General features: G+C 36.8%; 1 protein-coding gene across 2 annotated transcripts in view; it reads left to right on the top strand.

The window, feature by feature from the left end:
- The window catches only part of spag9b (sperm associated antigen 9b), a 94,165-nt gene that overhangs the window by 12,940 nt on the left and 53,932 nt on the right, over positions 1-27,293 (top strand). For both annotated transcript variants that reach the window (XM_084434982.1, XM_084434981.1), the window contains exons 2-4: positions 16,855-16,975; positions 20,083-20,153; positions 20,230-20,321. In XM_084434982.1, coding sequence (XP_084291108.1) covers positions 16,855-16,975; positions 20,083-20,153; positions 20,230-20,321 — 284 coding nt within the window. The remainder of the gene's footprint in view (positions 1-16,854; positions 16,976-20,082; positions 20,154-20,229; positions 20,322-27,293) is intronic.

The following is a 27,293-nucleotide window of genomic DNA, read 5'->3' as shown; positions in this document are numbered from 1 at the left end:
TGACTGAACACATACACACACTGACTGAACACACACTGAACATGAACACACACACACACACACACACACACGCTGACTGAACACACGCTGACTGAACACATACACACACTGACTGAACACACACTGAACATGAACACACACACACACACTGACTGAACACACACTGAACATGAACACACACACACACGCTGACTGAACACACACTGACTGAACACATACACACACTGACTGAACACACACTGAACATGAACACACACACACACGCTGACTGAACACACGCTGACTGAACACACGCTGACTGAACACACACTGACTGAACACATACACACACTGACTGAACACATACACACTGACTGAACACATACACACACACACTGACTGAACACACACTGAACATGAACACACACACACACGCTGACTGAACACACTGACTGAACACATACACACACTGACTGAACACATACACACACACTGACTGAACACACACTGAACATGAACACACACACTGACTTTGACTGAACACACACACTGACTGAACACACACTGACTGAACACACACTGACTGAACACACACTCTGAACACACACTGAACACACACACACACACACACACACGCGCGCTGACTGAACACACACACTGACTGAACACACACACACACACACACACACACACACACACACTGACTGAACACACACACACACTGACTGAACACATGCACACACACAGAGATTAAACTTGCAGGTTTGATTTTAATTTTAATGTAATTCATGATTCATCAGAACTTTAAAATAATTACAGCCCAGTGAAATTCCCACATCCCACTTTACTTTTCCCAAATTCCATGTTTTTACATTTTTCTGGATACCATTGGTTTCATGTATTAATCGCTTTTTATTGCCAGTGGGAAACAGCTTGTAACGACTTCCTGTGTTGTCTATGAAAGCCTGTAGACTGATTTTTATGTGAAGGATTCGGGACGTGTGTGTGTGTGTGTGTGTGTGTGTGTGTGTGTGTGTGTGTGTGTGTGTGTAGGTGTGTGCGATATTGACGACAAAAATATCTCTATATTTTCTGGGATTTTATCGCTAATGATAATTAGACAGTATTTTGTTTATTTTTGTAATGTTCTTTTACAATATTTATTTAAATAGATTTTTAACATTTTTACCTTTTATGAAGCCATTTTTGAAAACTAAATAATTGTATGCATCATCTTTTGTGTCAAATTCTTATATTAAATCAATAAATGCAATTAGAATATGACTAATATATATATATATATATATATATATATATATATATATATATATATATATATATATATATATATATATATATATATTTAGTTGTTGCTGTTTTACAGTAACCGTGACACAAACAATCCGAATCTGTAATGAGTCAGCGAGGTCAATAGGGGTGGGAATCTTTTTTTCCCCACCCCTAGAGGTCAACTACAGTGACACATGAAATAAATGCTTATACAATGTTCAGGATAAAGCTGAAGGAGCCTGTAATGTTAATGTGTCATGCAATGAAAAGCCATTGATATAAACTATAGTCTCACAGAGCCAGATCTATATAGTCTTCAGTCTCAAAACTATCATATATCAGTGTAATCTGTCGACACGATGCCGGTGAATCAAACATTCCCACATCGCTATTATCAGATGCTTTCTGAACAGCTGTTTCCTCACCACTGTCATTTTTCTCATGTGTTTATTTTGTTATTGAGGGAAAAACGCGCAGCACATATTTACATATTCATCTAAACGTCTCTCTGATGGCGTCGGGGTGTTCGGTAACAGTGTATCTCCGCAAAGCTATTTCCAACATCTGTTTACTTCTAAGAAAAGAGAATGAAAAAGAGTTTCAGCTTAACTCCGTCAGTGTCTTGAATCACGGACGTTACTTCACTGATCCGTCGCACGGGCAATGCGTTTCTGGCTGCAGTTCACTTAATGGCCACCGGTGTCACTAATAACATGGGTTTCTGGATTTGACGTATAGTCCCTTTTTAAATATTTAATAATATTATTAGGGATGGCCCGATACCGATACTGGCATCGGGGATCGGGCCGATACTGTCCTCATATACTCGTACTCGTACTCATAAAAATTCGCCGATACCACGCAACGATACCACGTACATTTTGCGAAACGAAACTGGCCGCCGCGAGTGCTTTGTCGAGGTGAACGCACGAGTCATAGACGCACGAGCTGGTCGAGCACATCCCTTTAAACAGACAACAGTGGAAAGTTTGTTCAGTTCGATGTCAATGGCAACGAAATTAAACGAGGCATGTAGCTTTAGCTTATTATATTAACGTTAACTGACGAGAGAGAGAGAGGCAGAGAGAGAGACAGAGAGCGAGAAGCGCACTTCTGTTGAATGCTCTTGATTGCTGATCGTTCACTCAGCACGTTATTTGGATGAAAACTAAATCGTATATGTAAGTAAAGTAAAACATGAACTGTTACCTGACTGAAGTATAACGAGTGATTCCCTACATTATTACAGGACGTGTGCAGAGGTCAAGAAGTTTCATGAATGCAAACATCCGAAGCGCGCGCCCCTCAAACCAGCGTCTCAGCGCGCGAATACTGAATTAAATTGTCTTTCACGTATTGCGCTTGTATGGACGAATTCACACACAACTATGCAATAACACCCGTCTTGGTGAGTATCCTATAGTAAACAAAGTCGGTTATATCTCAAATGAACGTAGCATGTTCAAATGCGGTCCGTGCGCTCGGTCTTAAAGGGGCAGCAGTTTGATAAACCTGCTTCTGTGTTTTAATGTTAATCAAACAAAGGACAAAGAAATTACTCACTGCTCTTGACTAAATAGGCTACCCTTTTCAACTTTAGAAAAATATCCATCTATATATAATTCATACAGTAATGAATGTTTTTTTTTCACATTTGATTACTTTATTCAAATTTCTGTACCTGTTAGATCTACCCGAAAAACTCTAAAAACACTGTTTATTTCATTTGTAGCCTTTCTTTGTTCTGTATATATTTGTCCTATTTGTAATTCGATTGTTTGTTTTTATTTTGTTACTGACTGCTTACTTGGTTTAAATTCACATTAATTAGGCTGCTAGTTTTTGTTGTAGTATCAAAATTGGATTAAATAAGTGATATTTCACTGGTTTTGACAAACATTTGAACCACTGACCCGATCCTCAGCACTGAGCCCTGCTGAAGCAGCTCTAAATATATGCTGTGCTATTAAATGAAAGATAAAATATGATAGAGCAATAGAATGAACAGTGACAGTAGGCTTACAGAAGCTCATATGCATTTTAGCAGGCTTAATTAAGCATGAAAATAACTGAAATAAATATATATATTTGATAAACAAATTAAGCCAACTAATATGATTTATAATATTTTGGTTTATCTACTAATACATTTAAAAATTACAAATGCAGTGAAAATTCAGGTATCGGTTACGGTATCGGTATCGGCGAGTACCAAAAATTACAGTATCGGTATCGGACTCGTTCTGCAAAAAGTGGTATCGGGACATCCCTAAATATTATTAAACCATAAAGTTTAATAATCATAAGTGACGTCTAATCAAACAATTTAATACTTTATTACAATTTTAACAGTTTATGGGTGTTTTTTGGGATTCTGTTTTATAATTGCAAATTTAATATAGAAAAATGGTGGTGTCCTTTTTTGCTGCATTATGTGCTCCAACATAATTGTTCTCTGAATATTGACAGAATCCTCTGATGAATATCCTCCAGTTTTCCATAAACGACCGCTGGCAGTGAGAGAGAAAACACACACGTGTTGTTTAACCGGTCTGAAGCTCAGTGAAGTCCTGGGGCTCTTCAGGGATGTTCTCACACAAAAGTGAAGCTTGTTTGACAGTAAAGCGCTAACTCGCTCAAGCTGTGATCAGGTGGTTAACAATTAAGGACTAAATGTCTCGCGAGTGTCCGGTAAAGAGCATCCAGCCATCCAGAGCTGTCAATCAAACTCATAGTTGCAATCGCAACAAATAGATACAGCTGAACAAAGAAACGACTGAAATAAAGTGTTTTAAGATTTTCAGGTGTTCAGATACACAAACTAATCAAATGTAAAATAACACTGCAGTTTATAAATAAAATATACAATACAAATATAGTTACAAAAGTTATTCAGTGAAGAACGAGTGAATTTTCTCTGTGTTTTGTTGTTTGATTAGTGTTTTTATAGAGACGGCAGCAGGAAAGTCGTCTCGCGTTTGAATGGTTTAAAAAGTCATGTAAAAAAATGCTCACAAGAGGAATCGGAATTTTTATTTGATAAGTATTTGATTCCCGAATTCTGATTCCCGACCCTAAACCGCAATAACATCAAGCAAAAATGAACAGAAGTGCAATCTGGGTTAATGACACAGACATTTGATGGTATAACTTTATCATTGACGTTTATTAGTGCCGTAGTAAAGCAGCAGAAGTGTGAAGTATGGACTCGAGAACTTTACGATTGCAATGCATTGGTCAAACTTGTTTTCGTATTTGTGACCCTGGACCACAAAACCAGTCACATGGGTCCATTTTTTGACATTGAGATGTATGCATCATCTGAAAGCTGAATAAATAAGCTTTCCATTGATGTATGGTTTATGAGAGGACAATATTTGGTCGAGATGCAACTATTAGAAAATCTGGGGTGCAAAAAAAATCTAAACATTGAGAAAATCCCCTTTAAAGTTGTTCATTTATGTTCTCGATTGTGCCGCATTCACTCACACAAATACATGTTTTATATATTTACGGTAGGAAATGTACAAAATATCTTCATGGAACATGATCTTTACTGAATATCCTCATGATTTTTGGCATAAAATAAAAATTGATCATTTTGAGCCATAACATGTATTGTTGGATATTCCCACAGATACACCCGTGCGACTCGTGACTGGGTTCTGTGGTCCAGGGTCACATTTGTGTATATTGGTTTGCATTTGTATTTCTAAACTCTGTAAGGAAATGTGAGGGAATGGCTTTGAATGCACCGGAAGAGGAGCTTCCTGAGTTCCTTTCTCCCGTCAGGCTTTCCCTCGTTTCCTTTCAGTCCCTGAAGTTTCTTCACAGCAATTAGTCTTTGGAGACTTTAATGTGTGCCGTTCTTTCAGTCCTGCAAGTAAATGCTTCGCTATGCTCCAAAATCCTTCTTGAAAGTTTGGTTTCCTGAAATAAGCTTAATGTTTAACTCTATGAAGTTACTGTATCATATTCAATACATTAATTTATAGGGCCTCTAAATGAGCAACATGATCAAAACGTTGTTGATAAACTTGTTGAACACAATCTCCTCTCGTCTGATTGATAGTTTAGACTTTTTATTGTATTTATTTTTTTATACCAAGTAAAAGCCTTTAAGTATTTTGTGGTTCATGTGGGGTTTTTTTTGCTGTGAAATTAAAAGGTGAAAAGTAAACGTACAAATAACTTTTATAATGCTAGTAATATTTCAAGATAAACCCTTACTGGACTGAAGCAGGTTTACTTGATTATCCATACATCATTTTATTTTTAGAAATATGATGAGTCTCAAATATGATCATCAGGCTTTTGAGGAAGGTTTATTTGTTCATCTCTCAATCATCATCATTGTATTACGTTGAATTACATGTAAAACTACAGCGCTTTGATCATAAAACTAAGCATTTAAATAGCATCTTACTAAGACATAATTTATAGATATTAATATTTATATGCATTTTATGTCAGTATCTGCTGTACTGTTATAAAGATCTCATTGATTTACATTAAGCATCAGAATTTCATCACTTTTTGTTCATAGAAATATCAGCATCTGCAGAAAATTGCATATTTTTGCTCAGTTTGAGTCTCCGCACGTCATGACTCTAATGAATATACATGTATTTTCATAATCAAATTGATTCCAGGCATCACTATGTGCTTCCAAAGCCATAGTTTCACTTTAGTTCTCCAGTCTGGACGGCACACTGTCCTAATGCTAACCAAAATACAGCAATAACCAATCAAGTCATGGCGATCATCGTCACTGTCACGTTCCCATCCCTTCTCACTATATCGTAATATTTAAACCATAAAAGCCTGATTCATCACATAAAACACATATGCAAACCTGTCTATAGGTTCCATTAACTGTTGAAAATTTTGGCTGATACCGATAACTAGGGATGCACGATATATCGGCCACCATATCGGTATCGGTTCATTTTTAATGTTATCGTTATCGGCCCAGTAAGAGAATTTGTCTGAGATATTAAAGCCGATAAATAATGTATTATCTCCTTCTGCTGAGACACTTCAGATGCCACTGCTCAACATGATGGGTTTGAATATCTTGAAATATGATTGAAATCACTTTTAAAAAAGGAAAATACGGTAATATGCAACATGAGCAGCGCAGGTCTGTCATATCGGCTACATAACATTATAACGAGAACATCATAATTGTGCGTTTGGGACATGACTTGTAATGGTGAGACTTTTCTTTTTGTATCAGGCTCTCAAAAATTATATAAAAATTTGGATTTTAGGTTTATCGGCCAATATATCGGTTATCGGCTTTCAAATATAAAGTGCATCCTTACCGATAACCGATAATTCTTCATATATGTATAACCGATATATTGCCCGATAAATCTAAATCCAAATTTTTATATAATTTTAGAGATCCTGATTACAAAAACAAAAGTTTCAATATTAAAAGCCATGTCCCAAACGCACAATTATGATGTTCTCATTATAATTGTGTGTAGCCTCTATGACAGCGCATAACTGTATCTTCCTTTATTGAAGCGATTCAAATCATATTTAATATTTCAAAACCATCATGTTGAGCAGTGCGCATCTGAAGTGTCTCAGCTGAAGGAAGTAATCCATTATTTATCGGCTTTAATACATCAGCCAAATTTTCTTATCGGGCCGATAACATTATAAAAATCCCATATATCGGCCGATACCGATATGGCGGCCGATATATCGTGCACCCCTACACTAAACCAATAACAAAAAGCTGCACTAAGTTTTAAGCAAAGCGAGAGATTTACAGACAATTACACATTTCACATTTAAGCACTGCTTGCTAAATTTGACTGCATGTTTCCAAGATTTACCACACTTGACCTCATGTGACTCAGTTCAGAGCCAGTGAACCCATGCATAAACGCTAAGCTCGGATAACCAGAGCTGGGAGCACCCAAGACGCGAACGAAACCTTGCTATCGGCGCGCATCTCGTTGCTGTGTGACGAGCAGTGGCTCTGAGCCCTGAGGAAGCACAGTTGAGTTAAAGAGAGCTCTATCAATAGTGGCGTACACAGCAGCCTCTCTATCTGTGAGGCACAATGGGGATATTATCCTGAGCGAGAGCCTGAAGTCTGTATGCAGCCAGACACTCTTCCTCTGCTCATATGAGCGCTGTCCTCCGCATCATATGATGAACGTGCTCGCTTTCACAAGCCTGTGCGCCAGCTTAGCTGGAAGTCTTGTAGGTTGGCTCTGAATTCTGTGTTTGTAAATCGTGCATAAGGACTTCCTTCAGTGTCGCTTCAGAAACATCTGTTGTGACCGGAGAAGAGCAAGTCCTTTGTGTGTGTGTTTTAAAACATGTCTCTCTTTATAAAGCAAGCTCTGGCCCGAACGCTAATGCTCTTATTCGATTTAGCTCCAGTTAACCACTACAGTCACAAGTTTGTGCCTTTCACACACAAATGATGCATGTTATTTCCTGACCCGCGTAATCCGTCACTGTCGTTCCACAGTGAGCGAGTTATCCGGTTTTTAAGCCAATATAGACATCATATCATATTTTGCGTTTGTTTAAGTGCTGATCTGTGGTAATGGGTAACACCAGAATACTGCCCTAGTTAATTATGGCCCACTTGTTAGGAGACACACTGACGTAATGAAGCTGTTCTTGCAAAAGGAGTTTACATAGAGTTGTATGACTTTAGAGGTGGTGTAAATACAATAATTGGCCTTAATTAACAAAAAATTTGGGGTAGTTAAGATAGTTAAGGTTGATCTGCTCACCAAGGCTGCATTTATTGGGCCAAAATACAAAAGCAATTGTGAAATATTATTCAAATTCAAAGGTACTAGGCATGCACGATATATCGGCCACCATATCGGTGTCGTCCGACATATGATCAGTTTTAATGTTATTGTTGTTTTCCTGATGAGAAAATTTGGCCGATATATTAAAGCCGATAAATAATGCATTATTTCCTTAGATGCCACTGTTCAACATGAGGGTTTTGAATTGCTTAAAATATGGTTGAAATCACTTCAAAAAAGGAAAATAGAGTTTAAGTGCAACTTCTGCAGTGCAAATCTGTCATATCGGATATCGGTTATCGATATCGGCTAACATTTTCATATCGGTGCTTTCCCTAAAAGGTACACTATGTAACTTTTTGTTCAGAATGAACCCTGTCAAGTTTAGGATTGATATGAAATCACCAGTTTTAAACAAACGCCGAACAAAGGGGAGTCTGCTGGAGAAAAGAGAACGAGACCGAGCTCGTAATAAAACAAGAATCAACATTGGCTCAGCTTTTCAGAGATGGTGAGAACTGAGGGATTTAGAAATGTTGTAAAAGCTTTGCGGAGATTATGGTGTTTTGGTGTCACTCAACAGGAGAGCAAGGTGTTTTATTGAACAGATAATCTGCCATATGAATCTCTCTAACAGAGTGCACTGGAAAGCATTATCTGTTGTGAAGGCTCATATTCATCTGCACAATCACACAGAGACGAAGCAAAACTAAAACAATGTTATTCCTCAAAATGCTTGCAGTTTTCTCTCTCTTTCTAAAGAAGACACTCAGCAGATTATTGCTGAAGTGAAAGCAAGTGTAATAAAGTTAAAGACGTTTAAGTTTACTGTAAAGCAAATTGACTTAGCCTACCTATTTTATAAAATATATATTTCACTAAATATTTTTTACTCTAAAATTCCTGTAAAGTCAAAGTCATATGTCTAACCAATTTGGGTTCCAAATTTGAAGTTGATATCACAAAAATGTAAGTTCCTATGAGATTCTGATTAGGCTTAATACGAGCATTAGCCACCCGGTGACTCCCACATTCAGTACAAAAATTTGTATGCGTTCTCCTGTAACATATTAATACAATTCTTTCACAATATCACTTCTATCATAAAAGGGCTGCCAAATATAGAACCTTGAGACTTAAACTTGAGACTTGAGATTTAAAAAGTTGTTTATAAAATAGTTCAAATAATTTCTGTAATATGAAATATGACACCGCCAACTAAAAGTGTTCAAAGTGCCATATCTGTGATATGACAATGTCCAATTTCAAAGTTTTCACAGGATCAATTTTGAGTGTTTAAGATTTCAAATTGATAGGCCTACCTAATTTATGATGATTACTAAAAGATGTGATTGGGGGAAAAAGGCAACAAAAAAGCGGTTAAAACATCAGTTTTCTATGTGAATATACAGTAAAGTGTAATTTATTCCTGGGAATGTTCAGCATCATTACTCCAGTCTTCAGTGTCACATGATCCTTCACAAATCACTCTAATATGAGGATTTGATGCTCAAGAAACATTTATGATTATTAATGTTGAATACAGTTCATGTTTTTGTGGAAACCGTTAAATTTGTAAATTTTCAGGATTCTTTGAACAAAGTTCAAAAGAAAAGCATTTATTTGAAATATAATCTTTTGTAACATTATAAATGTCTTTACTGCCACTTTTGATCAATTTAATGCGTCCTCTCTGAGTAAAATCATATTGTTTGAGAATCGGACTATCGAGTTTTTATGTTTTCATGCTGTGGATGTTTATGGACTCTTATTTGCTCTAAATAATACAAATTAACAGTGTAGTAATGGAAGTAGGCAGTACTTCATTACTTCAATGAGCTCATTGTTTCTGCCTTACATTATTACATTTTTTAAATGAATACATTTTTAGCTGACTGTGATTTTTGTACATGTACATTTCTGAAATGCATAACTTAGACAGTCACCTCTGATAACAGATCAGTCTAAATTGACTCATGCATTTCCTGTAAAGCTGCTTTTGGAATGATGTGTATTGTGAAAAATCACAAATAAATGTGAATTGAATTGGATTGAAAGCTTCCATCTGTTATGATGTTAATGTTGCAGGGTTTAGTCCGAGGTTAAGCAGGGATATGCAGTTTTGACCCGCGGCTCTGAGATCATAAGACCCTCACACACACACGTGTGTGTCAGGACTCTCTGATGTCCCGGAGCCTCCTTTTATCAGCAGAGACACGACACAGATGCACTTCTCTCCGTGTGAAGTTTGCTTGATAACATCATCAGGTAGAGGCTCATGTGAGCTGCAGACGCACGTAGCCGTCTGGTTAAAATTAATAGCTTGGGTTGACAAATATACTGTATGTGCTTCACACTTTTAGGGGTGATAAAGGCAAGATGACCTCATGAGTTTGTGTTGTTTGTATTCAAGAATCTGAGTTTAAGGAGCACTGTAGACTAAAGACGTAAGCTTGTTTAACCAGATAAAATGTATTACGTAAGAAATAATTGACAATGGGCCGTTGAATCATTTGAAAAAATAATGCACACCTGAGGTGGTAATGCGGTCACATACTGTAATTCAATTCCAACGGCCCGGAGTTAATTATTCCGCTTATACTTGGGTTACCACACCTCAAAACGTGGTTTAGATGTTGTTTTTTAAGACATTTGTCAGGTTTTGTCCTTAAAACGCTCTTGTGTGTGGGACTCATTTCTTATGCGTCTAATCCCACGTCTCCGATGCTAATTCCAAAACATCATTTTAGAGCTAGTGAAGGAGGATTGAGCCACTGATGGCGGTTATTAATGCAGTTATTAATGCATTTATTTATGCGGTTATTAATGCAGTTATTAATGCAGTTATTAATGCATTTATTTATGCATTTATTTATGCGGTTATTAATGCAGTTATTAATGCAGTTATTAATGCAGTTATTAATGCAGTTATTTATGCATTTATTTATGTGGTTATTAATGCAGTTATTAATGCAGTTATTAATGCAGTTATTAATGCAGTTATTAATGCATTTATTTATGCATTTATTTATGCATTTATTTATGCGGTTATTAATGCAGTTATTAATGCAGTTATTAATGCAGTTATTTATGCATTTATTTATGCGGTTATTTATGCAGTTATTAATGCATTTATTAATGCGGTTATTAATGCAGTTATTAATGCAGTTATTAATGCAGTTATTAATGCATTTATTTATGCGGTTATTTGTGGTTATTAATGCACTTATTTATGCATTTATTTATGCGGTTATTAATGCAGTTATTAATGCGGTTATTAATGCGGTTATTAATGCAGTTATTAATGCGGTTATAAATGCAGTTATTAATGCAGTTACTTATGCAGTTATTAATGCAGTTATTTATGCATTTATTTATGCGGTTATTTATGCAGTTATTAATGCATTTATTAATGCATTTATTAATGCGGTTATTAATGCAGTTATTAATGCAGTTATTAATGCAGTTATTTATGCGGTTATTAATGCAGTTATTAATGCAGTTATTTATGCATTTATTTATGCGGTTATTTATGCAGTTATTAATGCGGTTATTAATGCGGTTATTAATGCGGTTAATAGTGCAGTTATTAATGCAGTTATTAATGCATTTATTTATGCGGTTATTTATGTGGTTATTAATGCACTTATTTATGCATTTATTTATGCGGTTATTAATGCAGTTATTAATGCGGTTATTAATGCGGTTATTAATGCAGTTATTAATGCGGTTATAAATGCAGTTATTAATGCAGTTACTTATGCAGTTATTAATGCGGTTATTAATGCATTTATTAATGCGGTTATTTATGCGGTTATTTATGCGGTTATTAATGCGGTTATTTATGCGGTTATTAATGCAGTTATTTATGCGGTTATTAATGCAGTTATTAATGCGGTTATTAATGCGGTTATTAATGCAGTTATTGATGCGGTTATTAATGCAGTTATTAATGCAGTTATTTATGCATTTATTTATGCGGTTATTAATGCAGTTATTTATGCATTTATTGATGCGGTTATTGATGCAGTTATTGATGCAGTGAGTTATTAGCGAGAGAGAGAATTAAGAGTCTCTCAAGTGTTCGGCATCAGCGTCTCTAATAGTGAAACTGTAAATTGATCTGCTTCAAGAACAACACCGTTATTTCCTCGCTAGTGAGAAATGTCATGTAGCTTTCAAGTTGTTGAACTATTTTACTGATAAAATTGTCAGAGCAGCGTCACACATTTCTGTGTGAGTGTGTGTCTGTACTGTATGTGTGTATGTTTGTGCAGGAGAAAGAGAGTATGTGCTTTTCGTACATAACATAAAAACATGTAAATAATTTGTCGTTTTTACCCTTTTGTTTACTGTATTTGCGTGGTCAGTGGCGTTGTGGGTTTTGGTTCATCTGAAATAACTGAAATCATTTGGCGTAGTGATATGGAGCTGTAATGCGGTCGAAACCTGCAGGAACTACTTTAGCCGTGAGTTTCCCTGAATATAACTGCACACCTTAAAATGTTCATCAACCAATCAGATTCAAGCATTCAGCAGCCCTGTAGTATAACCCTTTTTAAGGACTCCACTTCACCTTTTTCTGAAAATGCTGCTGAGAATTTTGTAACTCTTCCTGGAAATAAGGAAAAATCCCATCCTCGTGGCATGAAGCAGAAATATGAACTATTTCAAAGCCTGGAAAGTACCATTAATGATCCCATTAATTGTTGTGCTATAGCTTTAATCAGTTGCTGGTCTAGATGCTGAAATGTAAGCCTATGACACAATATGAAAACATGGAATTTTAAAGGATTTGTACCAAATTAATTTTAGAGGACATTTTCCTATCTTCATTAAATTATTTTTATCGAACAGACTCTTTAGAGTCAAGATAGCGCAAACCCTGTCTGGCTTTCATGAACACGAACTTTATCTGGATTTTATCTGTAACTGCATTACAGCTAAAATAGACAGCATTGTGAAGTCATTGGTTCTGATGTTCATATAGGCCTAGATGATATCTGTATTTGCTACAGAAGTACATGAATACTATCGAGCAAAAAAATCCAACTGAAGATAAACAATAGAATCCGGTTTCAAGTTCTCACGCACAAAAACTGTCTGTACGCATTTCTGTCAGCTTCATATGTACGACTTTTGGAGGCAACCGAACATCACCAAGGCATACGATTGGCTCTGGGAGCCTACAGAACATCACCAATCCAAAGTCTGTATGTGGAAGCCAATGAATGTTGTCTTTACATATGCAATTAAACTTGAGACAAACTAGGAAAATCCAGCCTATTCAGCATTCAATTTATATATATATATATATATATATATATATATATATATATATATATAAAAGAAAACCAAGTTGCATTTGGTCTACACATTAAAACCATAGACTGTAAAAAAATATGGACGTAGTGTCCGTGACGTCACCCGTAGGTTTCTGAAGAGCATTTTTGAAGCCTAAAGTGGGCGGAGCCGGCCGTCGCCATCTTGGCCTTGCGTCACTCCCGGATAACAGAAAATAGGCAAACAGGCGGGGCGTGAGTGGAGCTGACCTGGCTATCTGAAATCACCTAGCTCGACGTGATCGAGTTAGCTGATGATGTAAAGCCAATTAAACGTTCCTATTTTTGCCCTTCGAAATATTATAATAGTTAAAAGACATGGCTACAAGTGAGACTGTGTATTACTTCGAGAGTGTTTGTGTGTGACAGTGATTTATGTGCATACATGTCCGTCACTCTTTCATGGTCCGTCAGCGCGGCATTGCTCAAGTTCGTAGAGAGCTTATTCAGTCCATTTTAAATTCTGATTTTGGCCGTCTCTCAAATGGGTTAAACCATAGATATATTGCCTTTGAAGTGCAAGTAAATACGCTAGAAAATCCGCGCTCATTCATGTGCATTTATTGCATGGACGGAGAAAGCGCCGACGCCTGCATGATTTCATCTGACGACGGTACATAAGCATATTATAATCCATCTGTTCCGTGAGAGCAGAACGAACGAGTATTTTTTGACGTTTTAAATTTGAAAACCCCAAAAAGCAACGAAATTGTCAGACATCCATTAGTGCAGGTTCACGGAGGAAAACAACTGAAATACAGCGCTGGTTGTTCTCTCGAACGATAACGACGGAATCCAAAAACGTGGGCTTTGTACCCAAGTATTAAATTGTATGAAATAATCCCGAAAAAAAGCACAAACACTGCAGAGATGGCAAGTTCAGCAGCAACATTTGCTGAGGTGAAGTGACGGCTAGTAACAGCAGACAAACGGCTAGCACTGACAGCGGCAATCCATCTGTCACTCAAGTGGCCACTGGCCACACCCTTAAATTTAAATATTAATCAACTAAACGGACGAGTTATAAAATAATTCACCCCCCTCACAGTTGTTATGAAGGGCAAAATTAGCTGTATAGACCAAAGCCACATAGAGATCCAGGCTGTAAACATATTTTTTTCTGCTGTAAAGTTGGTAATTTTAACATGAGGGAGATACAGATTTGACTCACTTCTGCAGCCAGGCCAAGCGGCCAGTCAATGAATTGCAGTTTAACTCACTTCCGTGTTGGTTTCAAGAGAGAGACGGGGAGGTTGCCGCTTGATTAAAACCCATCTAGAGAATCTGTAGTCAATAATTGTATACCTTAACTCATCTTTGATCACCAAATAGACATATTTAAATGTTTTTTTTCTTGAAGAAATGTCTTCATGCCTTTAAATATGTTGAATGTAACTCGACACCCTTGCCTCATTTAGTATGCGCGGTTCTATGAATATGCAAATGAACCCCGCCTCCACTCACTCACTCAGCTCAGAGATCCACTGGTTGACGATCACACGTTGATCTGATTGGTTACAAGGTAGTTTGTGACGTCAGAAACACCAGCGATTTCAAAGCGTGTGTTTGAGACTGTCTTTGGTTCACTGCAGTTTTAAGGAGGAAATACTCAGCAATGGTGTCGACTTATGAATTTACACATGCTTTGTCTTAAAGCACATTAAAAACACCACATAGACACATAAACAACATTAAAAGCTGGATTTTCACCACAGGGCGACTTTAAACATTTTGAAACATTTTTTTGCAGAATTCTTCCATGAAATCAAAAGGGCCAAAATCCACCTGGATTTTAGCAAGAAACCAAACATCTAAAACTCATCCGAATGACAATCACCAGCAATTTCTGGAAATAATATATATATTCCCACAACATAACCAAATATACACAGATGGATCTATATATGGACATTTTTACTATCAAGGGGAAAATTCCTCAAAGTGTTCATCTTGTCAGAATACACTCTTAAAATATTTTACTGGACTATAAATAATACTTCTACTCATTTTGAGGAATCGTGTTATTCTGTAGATACTTTTGAAAAGGTTTTAACCAAGTAAATAAAATCTTAAGGTTTCTTATTTAGTTACATTTTTGTATAACTAAACCTGACTCTCGCCATGAACATAAAAAAAGGAAAAGGAAACAAATATGTCATTTGATATCTTAGATGAATCATCATTGCAGTAATTTGTGTGATTGTAATATTATTTTTCTTGGTCATTTTCAGTTAATCATGCATTTGTATATACACCATATTTGCATGCATATGCATCAGCTTTACTTTTGTAGAACTAAACCATAAGCCATGAACATAGCCGTAGAAACTGGCCTGGCGTTGGAAAAGGAAAAAGAAACACATGTTATTGATTTCTAAGAGGCGTCATTATGAACTCTCATTTCATCATTTGTTTACCAAGTAACAATGCAGTAATTTGTCTGATTGTATATTATTTTTCTTGGTAATTTTCAGTTATTCATGCAATTGCATATACACCATATTAACTTGCATATTTGTCTCTCATTATTGTGAATTTCATTGGAGCTCTTAGTGTTGTGGTCCATTGCGCTCATTCATGTTGCTGCAGGGCTTGGGTGACATCTAACAATAGAGGTGTGTGTGGCTCGTTCATCTTTAGTGTATGAGAGAGTGAAGCAGGAATGAATGACGGATCAGCAGCTGTTGGGATTCTAGCAATCGGTCTCTGGCTTCCACCAGCTGAAAGAGTTAAATGGCTTTGCACAATCATGGAAACGACCCCTGGTTCACGTCCCACTCGGACTGCTGTGTTGACCTTGTGTTTTGCACTTGACTTTTATATTCTCTGGAGTAACCAAGAGCCCTGACCCTGCTGTGTGTCTGGTCAGCACATCCCATGCGAGATATACTTGTGTCATCATCCAAAAATGCTGAATAAATACTTCAAAAAAAATGGAGAAAGTCGCAGAAAATTGGCTGTTTTTTCCTTCTTAAATGAACATTAAAAATGAATTAAATAAATTAATTAAAAAATAAATAACTTTTATTCAGCAAGGATGCATTAAATTGATCAAAAGTGACATTAAAGACACTGATAATGTTAAAAAAAATATATTTTAAATAAATGCTTTCTATTAATCAATGAATCCTGAAAAATAAAATGTATCACAGTTTCCACAAAAATATGAAGCAGCAACTGTTTTCAACACTGATAATAATCATAAATGTTTCTTGAGCATCAAATCCTCATATTGGAGTGATTTCTGAAGGATCATGTGACACTGAAGACTGGAGTAATGATGCTGGAAATTCAGCTTTGATCACAGGAATAAATTATATTTTACAATATTACTATTTTTAACTGTATTTTTGAGCAAATAAATGCAGCCTTGGAGAGCAGAAGAAACATAAAACTGTACCTGTAGAATATGTCAGTGTGTGTAAAATCTCTCTCTCTGTCTCCTCTAGAGATATATTGAGTATGAGGACTTGCAAGAGCAAGACAAGAAGGATCTACAGAACCGTGTGCAGCTTCTGGAGGCTCAAACCAGACAGATGGAGCTCAAGACCAAGAACTACGCGGATCAGAGTAAGTGAACCGCTTTCCCTCACCTCAGCGCTCTAGCAAATGTGCATTTTATTAGCGGCTGACCATGGACTCAAGTGCAGCTTAAGACACGAAGGATCATGTTTTTCTGTTAGACTGCCGTGACCGGTGTGTCTGGGTAAATGACGTGACCTTGTGTTGGTTCTCCTCGCACCTGGAGGCCAGAACTTTCACAGGGGAAATTGGGAATCATCATCATTCTTCTGCTCCTATAACTTGCGGGGTACCTCAGGGCTCTATTCTAGGGCCGCTACTGTTCTTCCTTTATGTTGCCGTTGAGCTCCATATTTAATAAACATGGCATTTCATTTGATACGCAGTTGTATCTTCCTTTTCATTCATTCATTCATTCAACTTTATTTTTAAGGAATAATCACATTTTGTCTTCCGTGTTTTTGCTTGGCAAAAAATTTAAATTTTATATGATTAAAAGATAAATTAATTGTTTTATGGCTTAATTTGATTGGCAGAAAAATGTAAATGCACAACACAGAATTTCAAAAAAAAAAAAAAAAATCATAGAATTCCTAAATCATTTATTATTAAAATCAGATTAAACCATTAAAATAGAATCCAGAATAGAGAAAACAGAATTTGGTTTAAAAAAAAAAAAAGGGAATTTGAGAAAAAAATATGTATTTCATATAACCCTAAACATGTAATTTAAAAACAATTATTTTTTTTGACAATTTAACAATAATTTATTTAAACATTTTTTTTTCTAATTACATGTTTAGTTAGGGTTATATGAAATACATATTTTTTTCTCAAATCCCTTTTTTTTTTTTTTTTTTTACATTTTTCCTTAATTTTTTTGGGGACTTTTGGACAATTTGAATGGTTAAATAAAATTTTAGTAATCAGAAATAATGTCTAATTAATTGAAATCATGAAACTTAGACAATTTAACAATAATTTATAAGTTTCATGATTTCAATTAATTAGACATGCTTTCTGATTACTAAAATGTAATTTAACCATTAAAATTGTCCAAAAGTCCCCCAAAAAAATAATAATGTGGAATTTGGGAAAAAATAAAAGGAATTTGAGAAAAAAATATGTATTTCATATAACCCTAAACATGTAATTAGAAGAGAATTTTTTTTTAAATAAATTATTGTTAAATTGTCTAAGTTTCATGATTTCAATTAATTAGACATTCTTTCTGATTACTAAAATTTAATTTAACCATTACAATTGTCCAAATGTCCAAAAAAAAATGAAAGGAAAAATTTGGAATTTGGGGGAAAATAACAGGGATTTCACAGGGCTGCACACACACAGTGTTTAACTGAGAACGGGCTGAACTGGATTACAGATTAAGGGCTGCTGAACTCGGCCACATGATGTGTGTATGACCGTGTTTTACTGCCAGGCTGGGCTCAGGGTACTTTACGTAAACACTCCTGTCAGGTGACACACACACACACACACACATCTACTGAATCTCATCAATTCTTTCAGTGTCCTGAACGAGGATTAAAAACGGTGTTCCCTGCACTTCAACATTCTGGTTCAATCAATTGTGTTTGTCCAGGAACTTCCCATTTTGTGGTTAACGGAAATATTTTCTGTTTCCCTCCTGTATCCATAAATGGCCACTGAGTCACAGGATTATACAGTCTGATATAATAAGTGTCTGATGTGATGAATGACTGTCATGGACACACACTTTCATTCACTTACTATGTTCCCATAGCTAACTTTCAAATGCCTAGATTTATAGCAAATCAACCTTACAAAGACTTTATAATTTCTACACTGTTCTACATTTGTACAATTTCTTTTTAATTTTGATTTCTTTTTTTATTATTACTTCTTCCCCAGGAATCATAATTATGACCAAAACAGCTTTTGTTGCCATGTTTAATGCAGCTAAAAAGGTAGATGCAATAGACAAGGCAGGTTTTTTGCACTGGTGTCAGTGAAAACTTGGAAGAATGATATTTAATTATTTTTGCTTATGTTAGGTACACCACCTTTCAGAAGTTTGGGGTCAGAAAGTTATTTTTTTATAAAAAAATTTTTTTATTAAAACTTCAAAGCAAGGATTCATTAAATTGGCCAAAAGTGACAGTAAAGACATTTATAATGTTACAAAAATAATGTTCTATTTCAAATAAATGCTTTTCTTTTGAACTTTCTATTAATCAAAGAATCCTGAAAATTAAAATGCATCACGGCTTTCACAAAAATATGAACTGTTTTCAACACTGATAATAATCATAAATGTTTCTTGAGCATCAAATCCTCATATTAGAGTGATTTCTGAAGGATCATGTGACACTGAAGACTGGAGTAATGATGCTGAAAATCAGCTTTGATCACAGGAATAAATTACACTTTACTGTATATTCACATAGAAAACAGCTGATTACTAATAGTAATAATATTTTTTTAAAAAGTTACTGTATTTTTGATCAATTAAATGCAGCTTTAGTGAGCAGAAAATACTTCTTTCAAAAACATAAAAAATGTGACAGAAATGGAACATAAAACTTGACATGAACACATTTTTGAATCAGAGTTGTGAATCGATTCACTGATACAGAATCAAACTGATTCATAGAGAGTAATCTTACACTGTCAACACTACCGTCACTAAGTTGCATTACAGACGGAGGATGTGAGACGAGGATCCTGAAACTAGTCGAAGACATTATTTATGAGGCTTGATAGTCAAATTTAAAACCCATTAATCAGCATCATGAATATTTGATGATGATGATAGACCACAAGATCCACAGTCATCAGGTCATGTGGGAATTTTCCCACTGTTTCAAAACAATGTTCATAATATGACCATTTCATGTATGTGTGAACTTTTCCTTCTATATTGTTGGGGTGTGTTTATCCCAGGTGTGGTTTCTAAGGTTTTAGTGTTATAACACATCATAATGAGAGATTTACTGAGAGACAAAGTTTCCTGTGCCGTTTTATTTCTGTGTCAGTTCTGCCCCCTTCTGGCTGTGTGTTGTTACTACAGCGTGGTACTTCTGTCCTGTTTAGATCCACACAGAAAAGCCAAGATCACAGTAGACCTGCGTTTAAACACACAAAAACACAAGTGAACTTTCCTCTGTTTTTAGTTGGACGATTAGAAGAGCGGGAAGCCGAGCTGAAGAAAGAGTACAACGCCCTCCATCAGAGACACACAGAGGTAAGAACCATGTGCTTGTGTAAAAGATGCCTTTGCATGTGTCGTCAAACGATAACGTGAGTGTTTGTGTTTGCAGATGATCCACAGTTACATGGAGCACTTGGAGCGAACCAAATACCAGCAGCAAACGGGGGAGACGACAGACACGGGCAATCAGAGCCGGAACAGGTGAGAATGAGCTCTGATCTCGACTTCAGGGCGTTTCATCTTTAATATATTATGATATTTATCACCTACACGGTTAAAAACAAGTCCCATAACCAGCTGCTGTTTGTATAGAGCAAGCGATAACAGTGGCCTGTGTCATATCTGCTGAACGAAGTCAGGGCCGGTGTCTTCATTAGGGCGATAGGGCGACGCTCCACCACCAAAGTGTGAAAGGGACTTTTCAATCACATTCACATTCAACCCATGATTCAACCTCAGAGTTACGCTAGCCGTCACTGTTGTTCTGCCTCTGGATATAGTCCAATCAGCGGCGAGTCTCGTTCTGTGGAGTACCGCCTCTTTTTGGCTGATTTCCCATAAACTTCCATACAAAGATATTTTTTCTGCAGACACTGTAATGCATTCTCTATGTGTTCCAGAAGGGCTAACGCTAACGTGCTTTCGTCATCATACGTAACCTTCACTTGTGCAGCGATTGGTGGGGAACAACTATACCTCTATTGATGACCTTTAAAGGGATACTTCACCGCTGGAAAGATGAATGTGTATTTAAATTGGGTCATTTATGTAGTAGAAATGTGAAATTATTTTAGAAGCTGGTGCCTTCTAGACTGCTGAGAAAAGCCAGAAAATTTTTTTTTGGCTCATGTGGATGAAAGACTACAACTCCCAGAATGCACTTGCTTCTCTGCCCTACGAGGCCACGCCCAAGCCACGCCTCCCGGTTACAGAGGGCAGTGTCGGGAGAAATGATACAGCTAGGCTACTAGTCGACTGAAACTGAAAGACGGTGTGTTATGGTGAGATCCCCCTGTGGGCGGGTTGAAGACATGCGGGACGAGCTCCTCCTATTGGCTGTAGTCTCTCGCCTCTGGACAGAAAGAGCCTCTGATGACGATAAATGACCATTTTTGCATCATTGACACACAATACAGAAATCTCTGGTCTCAGGGGGACATGAGGGAGGGAAGCACGGGCATGCGAAAATACTACCGGGTTTCGACCGACACAAAGCTTAATGCTAATCGGTGAAGTCTCCCTTTCAGCTGAAGTGACATCGAATACTTTCCTCAGTGCATAACTTGCATTTCACAGACATATTCTCCATCTGTAAATGTTAGAAAGTCAAGCAAATATTTCCATGTTGCTGTCAGGAGTGGACGAGCTTCTGCAGGCTGAGCTTCCGTGAACGAGCGCCGAACAGACGGAGCGCAATAATAATATATAAAATATACATTAACACTAAAATATAAATATATTTAGCTAAAATATTTTTTGTGCCCTGCCTTTATTTTACGAGTTTATTTTTATGATAGCAGTTTTGTTTTTATTTATTTTCATATTTAGTTTAGTGAATTTAACATCATCTTTAAAAAGCATTATTTTGTTTGTAAGACTGTAATGATACAATGTTAGAATGTAATGTGATTTGACTTTTTTGCACATAATAGATACTGCAAGGTTACATTCACTATGTTTGTGTTCATAGCCTTCAATATGAACATTGTAGGAGAATATTGATCAGGATATGAAAAAATCTGATCTTTTTTTTTTTTTTTTTTCAAATAGAAAAAAATGTAAATGCTGAGATTATACCACATCGCCATTTAGCCCAAAAATACAGATTTTTTGGTTTTATTGTCCAACCCTATACCTTATGGCATGCTTTAAATGCTGAATTTTCCATTTTTAGCTCAGCAGTAATACATTATTATCACTGTTAAATGGTTATTTAATAATTAGCCTATATTCAGTCCTGCATTAATAATTCAGTTTGTTTGTTTTTTTAGCACCAGCCGCCACTGAATGAAATACAATACTTGTTTCTTACTCATTTTGAGGTGTTGATACCAAAAATAGTGCCTGTTTTGAGTCTTGCATGGAAAACCTGCCATAAACACACTATTTGTTCAATTCTCAGCCGTTTTCACACGTATGATATTATTTCATGCCTAATCCTGATTACAAGCTTAGATTTATGTTCCAAACAATGACAGAACATTACAGATTTTTAGAAAAATCAACTTATTTAAAGTTCTTTGACATTAAATGGAGTATTTTAACATATATTTCCACTCCTTTGCAGTTAAATTATAAATTTTCAATATTTTTTTGTCGTTAAAAACACAAACTTTTGACTTTTTGACTGTTTTTGGTATTTCACACATAATTAAAAAATAATAATTCTAATTTTGTGAGAGAGAGAAAAACAGAAATCACGGAAAGTTTTTATTGATATATTTGAACTCTGCTTCATCAAATTAGGTAATATTTGGCCTTATTATTAAAAACTTATTTTTCTTTTTAAGATGCAGGAGTGTGTTATTCATAATTTTTAATATTAATGCCAATTCCATTTCTGTTCCCCATAAGTCTGCTTTGATTCTGCATTTAAATAACCCATGTGAGGTCTCCCACATGCAACCGCTGTGAGCATCTCCTAATGTAGGTCGTGTGTGTGTGTGTGTGTGTGATATAGAGGGATTGAGAGAGAGAGAATCGTCTGGTGGATGTTTATGAAGACAGAAGCGTGAGATGGCTTCTGTAATAGACTGACAGCATGAAACCTGAAGCACATCCTCATATAATAAACATTTCAAGCAGAAAGTGCGGATTAGTTTCTACAAGGGCTTCAGCGACGGCCGGCTCTAGTCACGCTTGGGATTAGTTTTGCATGGCTTTTTATTTAACATTTTAATAACGGATCTAGGGCTGCATTAACTCATTAAATAATGCGATATGCGATACGATAATGCTTAAAGTGTGCCAAATAAACTTAAATTATCTTTAACATATATTTACAATTATATAACCTACACGCGTTTCACATTCTTTTAGTGACAAGAAAACATCCCTAAACTTCTGCCAGTGAACATCAGTGTTTTACTGTATATCAGAAGTGTTATTTTAACATCAGTGTAAACCTCGGGGTTAAGGGGTTCAGGTTATCCTACATTAGAGTTATTAAACAACACAAACTGAATAATCAAATGTAAAAAATAAAACACTGCTTAGTTTTCACTGTATGAATTAAATATATCCTGATTCTTATTAAAGCCACAGAAGTTATTCAGTTATTTTCTCTGTCTTTTGGTCATGACCGCAGTTATTGCAAGCCGTTGTGATATACATCGAGATCTATACATTTGCGATATTTACATAATTTCGATATATAGTGCAGCCCTACAAGGATCCCCCATAATGGTGATCTTAAAATCATAAAAGAAGATATAGCAAACCCTTTTATTTGACATGATCACGTTTTTAAAGTAATCCCATTATCCTCTCCGCACACGGACCCTCTGATCGAGTCCGTCTATATATAATTTGAAATAACGCTGCAGTCTCGTCCTTCACAAGCAACAACGTTTTCAACATGGTTCAGTTTAGCAAAGGGCTTTTCAATCTGCGCTCCGGTCTGGGAGTGTCAAAAAAGCTTTACAGAGTTTTACTGTTTCATTCTGCTTTCTGATTAGGATAATAATTGTGATTATTCTATGACAGACATCACGTCACACCTGTCCACATGAAGAAGAGTCTTGGCTAGTCGGCTGTGAGTGTGAGGATGCTGGAGGAGGAGATTTATAGCCTTTTCTCACAGCACTTGATGTAATTATAATTAAACTAATCAGTCTGATAATATCGGAAGGGCGTTAAAGGTAGTCATGCGATGCTACAAGGCACTTTTGTGTACTTTTAAAGCTCTGCATACCCTGGAAATCCAGAGTTCTCGCGAGAGCACAAGTTGAATTTGCTCAGCGAGTTTATGTAATGATGCTCATTAATTATGCCCTTGTATCCGAGCTGCACCAATCACATCGGGTCATCTGATATAGGCGGGCCCGAGGCGAGATGACGACAGCGCTGTGACGTCCAAGTCATTAGTAAACATTGCAAGATGGCTCTGGATGAACACCAGTTGTTTGAAACGGCTCTGGCCGCTACAATGAACGAGTTAGACGTGGCTTTTTCTCTAAAAGAGGAACAGAAGACGCCGCTCGAATCCTTACTTTGCAAGAAGGGCGTTTTTGCTGTTTTGCCGACCGGATACGGCGAGAGTCTAATCTACCAGTTAGCTCTGCTGCTAGCTAAGCGTATGGGGCTTGTTGTGATTGGTCGTATAAGGGCTGCACGATACTGGGAAAATATGCGATATGCGATGTTGTTGTTCAGTATTGCGATAACGATATTTCTTGCGATATAACATTTCTGTAGAGAAATGCTATTTTTATTACGTTTTTTTTATCATTTATACATGTAATGATCATACTAAAATAAACAGGTAGGCTAATAGATATTCTTCTGATCCTCAGTTTTTTCATAAGGAGTTCAACGTTACACATGCAACACTTTGTGCAGACATAATGGCACTTTTTTGCACACATAATGGTTGTCTGTGAGACTCTGTTAGTGTTACTTGGCATTTCGTTAGCAGTTTTGGTAGATTTGGGCTTACACTTTCTGCAGTCTTCATATAATGTTAGCTCCCTGAGGTGGCATTCCAGATGACTGTGGAGATTAGTTTCCTCTCGACGTGGCCAAAAGTTTTCGCCACGACTTAGTGACACCGTCGCTTATGTTCACATATCGCGTTTTTTGCGCATGCAAATTCGTTATCTCAAATGCAGACGCTCAAAATGGAAGCACATTTTTCCTGTGCCGTGACGAGATGAAAACATCTCAACTTCAGTCGCGCTTTCCATGCGTTTTAGACGCGATATGTGAACGGCCCCTTTCAACGTACAGTATGTAAATTTTCCACCGCTAGGGGTCGCTAACCTCTTTACAATAACAAAGGCGTAGTTTGATGACGCAACATTTGCTAAGAATTATGGATCTTGTCGTCAGATAGTAAGGCCACATTTGATTGGTCGAATTTGGATAAACAACCCATGCATGCATTACACAAATGCTTGGCACATAAAATAAATGCAGTTTATCGCACCTCTCTGCGATACGGATATCGCATATACTATTATCGCGATAACGATAATTTTCCGATATATTGTGCAGCCCTAGTCGTAGTGTTATCCAGTTGCGTGCGGTGAGATTTTCTAAAGCATGCTTGGTGCCGCCCCTCGAGCTGGCCGAGTTTCATTAGTCAATGCCGTAATCTTTCAGATTTAGGTCTGGATTTCCAGGCTAAGCTCTGCATGGACTGGCACCAAAATATGTCTCTGAACTTATACATCTTAGTTGCTCACAGAGATCTCAAAATCAGCTGCTCCTTGAAATTCCTCGGTCACGCTTAAAAACTACAGGAGATCGTGCTTTCTCAGTCGGTGTTGTGGAAGGGGTCGCCAGTGTTTATCAGATCCTCTACTTCTGTAACCCTGTTTAAAACTCGTCTTAAGACATATCTGTTTGATGAGGCCTTTGCTACTTTGTAAGGACCGTTAGGCTTTGATTTTACGTTTACATTAGTATTATTATTATTATTATTTTTCATTTTTATATTGTATTATTTTTTTTATTTGAAATTTACTGTGTTTGATCTAGGGATGTCAACGATTAATCGACGATCGATTAATTGTCGATAATACATTTAATCGATACAACTTATCGATCATCGATTAAGCAGGTCTTCATGCGCGTGCGTGCTGCTCAACCGCGAAACATGTAAAGCGAGTGTGCCGGAGTTATGTTTGGGACCATTTTACACCTTCATCATGACTAGAAGTTTGCGTCTGCAATCGCAGCCTTTTGTTTTGTGCAAATGTAAGTTGTAATACTGTTTATTTTGTGTATGCCTATCTATATCTGATTTATCTCGCATTGGATGCATTTGGTTAAGAATGAACTCTGTAGTAAAGCGTCAGCTTCAGCGCGTGCAGCTCAAACGGCAGTGCACGACTAATAATGACTATTGGGACTGTAATATTACATAACATTATAAAGAGAACAATATTGTAATAAAACATTGTGAATTATTTGGGTTTAGTGGCCGTGTCGCGTTGCTCCAGGAAAAGCGCGTCCACAACATGAGTAGTTCTGAATGAATGGCACGTAATAGTTCAAGTTCACTTGTGCATGAATTTGCGTCATTTTGTGCAGATATAATTTGTAATATTATGTTTATTTTTAATATATCTGATTAATCTCATATAGGATGCATTTCTTTTAGATAAATAATGTGCTAGCAAGGTGCTCCAGTTTAACGGTAGCAGATTCATTCAGCGCGTGCAGTTGTTCCAGGAAGAGCGCGTCCACAACTGTCACGGCGCTGATCCACTTGTCCGTGCGACACTTCTGTCGTGCCGCGCTCCACTATATTCCTATGGGTGACGTCAAGCGACTTTGTCGCGCCCGCAAAGCATTCCGGGAAGGCGGCGCTTCATTTGAAAAAATGCTGCGCGTCAAAAAGCTGGCCGATGCCCATCTTTATGCAAATGAATTCCGTCAGACGCGACGCGTCTATCCAATAGAAGTAGAGCATATGGAGACGGAGGGAAGTCTCTCGCAGGTCCTCTGTTCTGATACGCTACATTTCCCGCTGGGTCAAAACCACGCCCATAGCGGTAAACCCCCATCAACGTACCAATGTGGGGAGGCGTCGCGACACCACGCGACAGTCGTGTCGGACAAGTGGATCAGCGCCGTAAGCGCATACGAGGCGTTGGTGACACGTTGTATTAGTAGTTTGAATAATGAATTTAATTAGCAATCACATAAAACATTTTTACAATCCTACTAGCCCTTTATTTATATTTATAACCATTATTGATTTGGTGAGGAACATAGCGTTTTTAGCAGCATTTGCAGACCCTGTCATGCTGTTGGCCGCTATGCACTGCAGTAGACGCATATGGCAGTATTACGGCTAACGATTAATCGATTAATTGATCGTTAATTTAAATGACGATCGATCATGGGAATTTGTGAAAATTGACATCCTTTGATCTAATCCGTATGAAGTTGTACTAATTTGTGAATAACTGCAATTGCAGATTTCGAACAGAGATGGCGACAAAG

The sequence above is a fragment of the Rutilus rutilus genome, assembly GCF_951802725.1.
Source record: "Rutilus rutilus genome assembly, chromosome: 16".
NCBI lineage: Eukaryota > Metazoa > Chordata > Actinopteri > Cypriniformes > Leuciscidae > Rutilus > Rutilus rutilus.
Note: the sequence above shows the minus strand (reverse complement) of the source record. Positions and strands in the feature narration are given on the sequence as shown.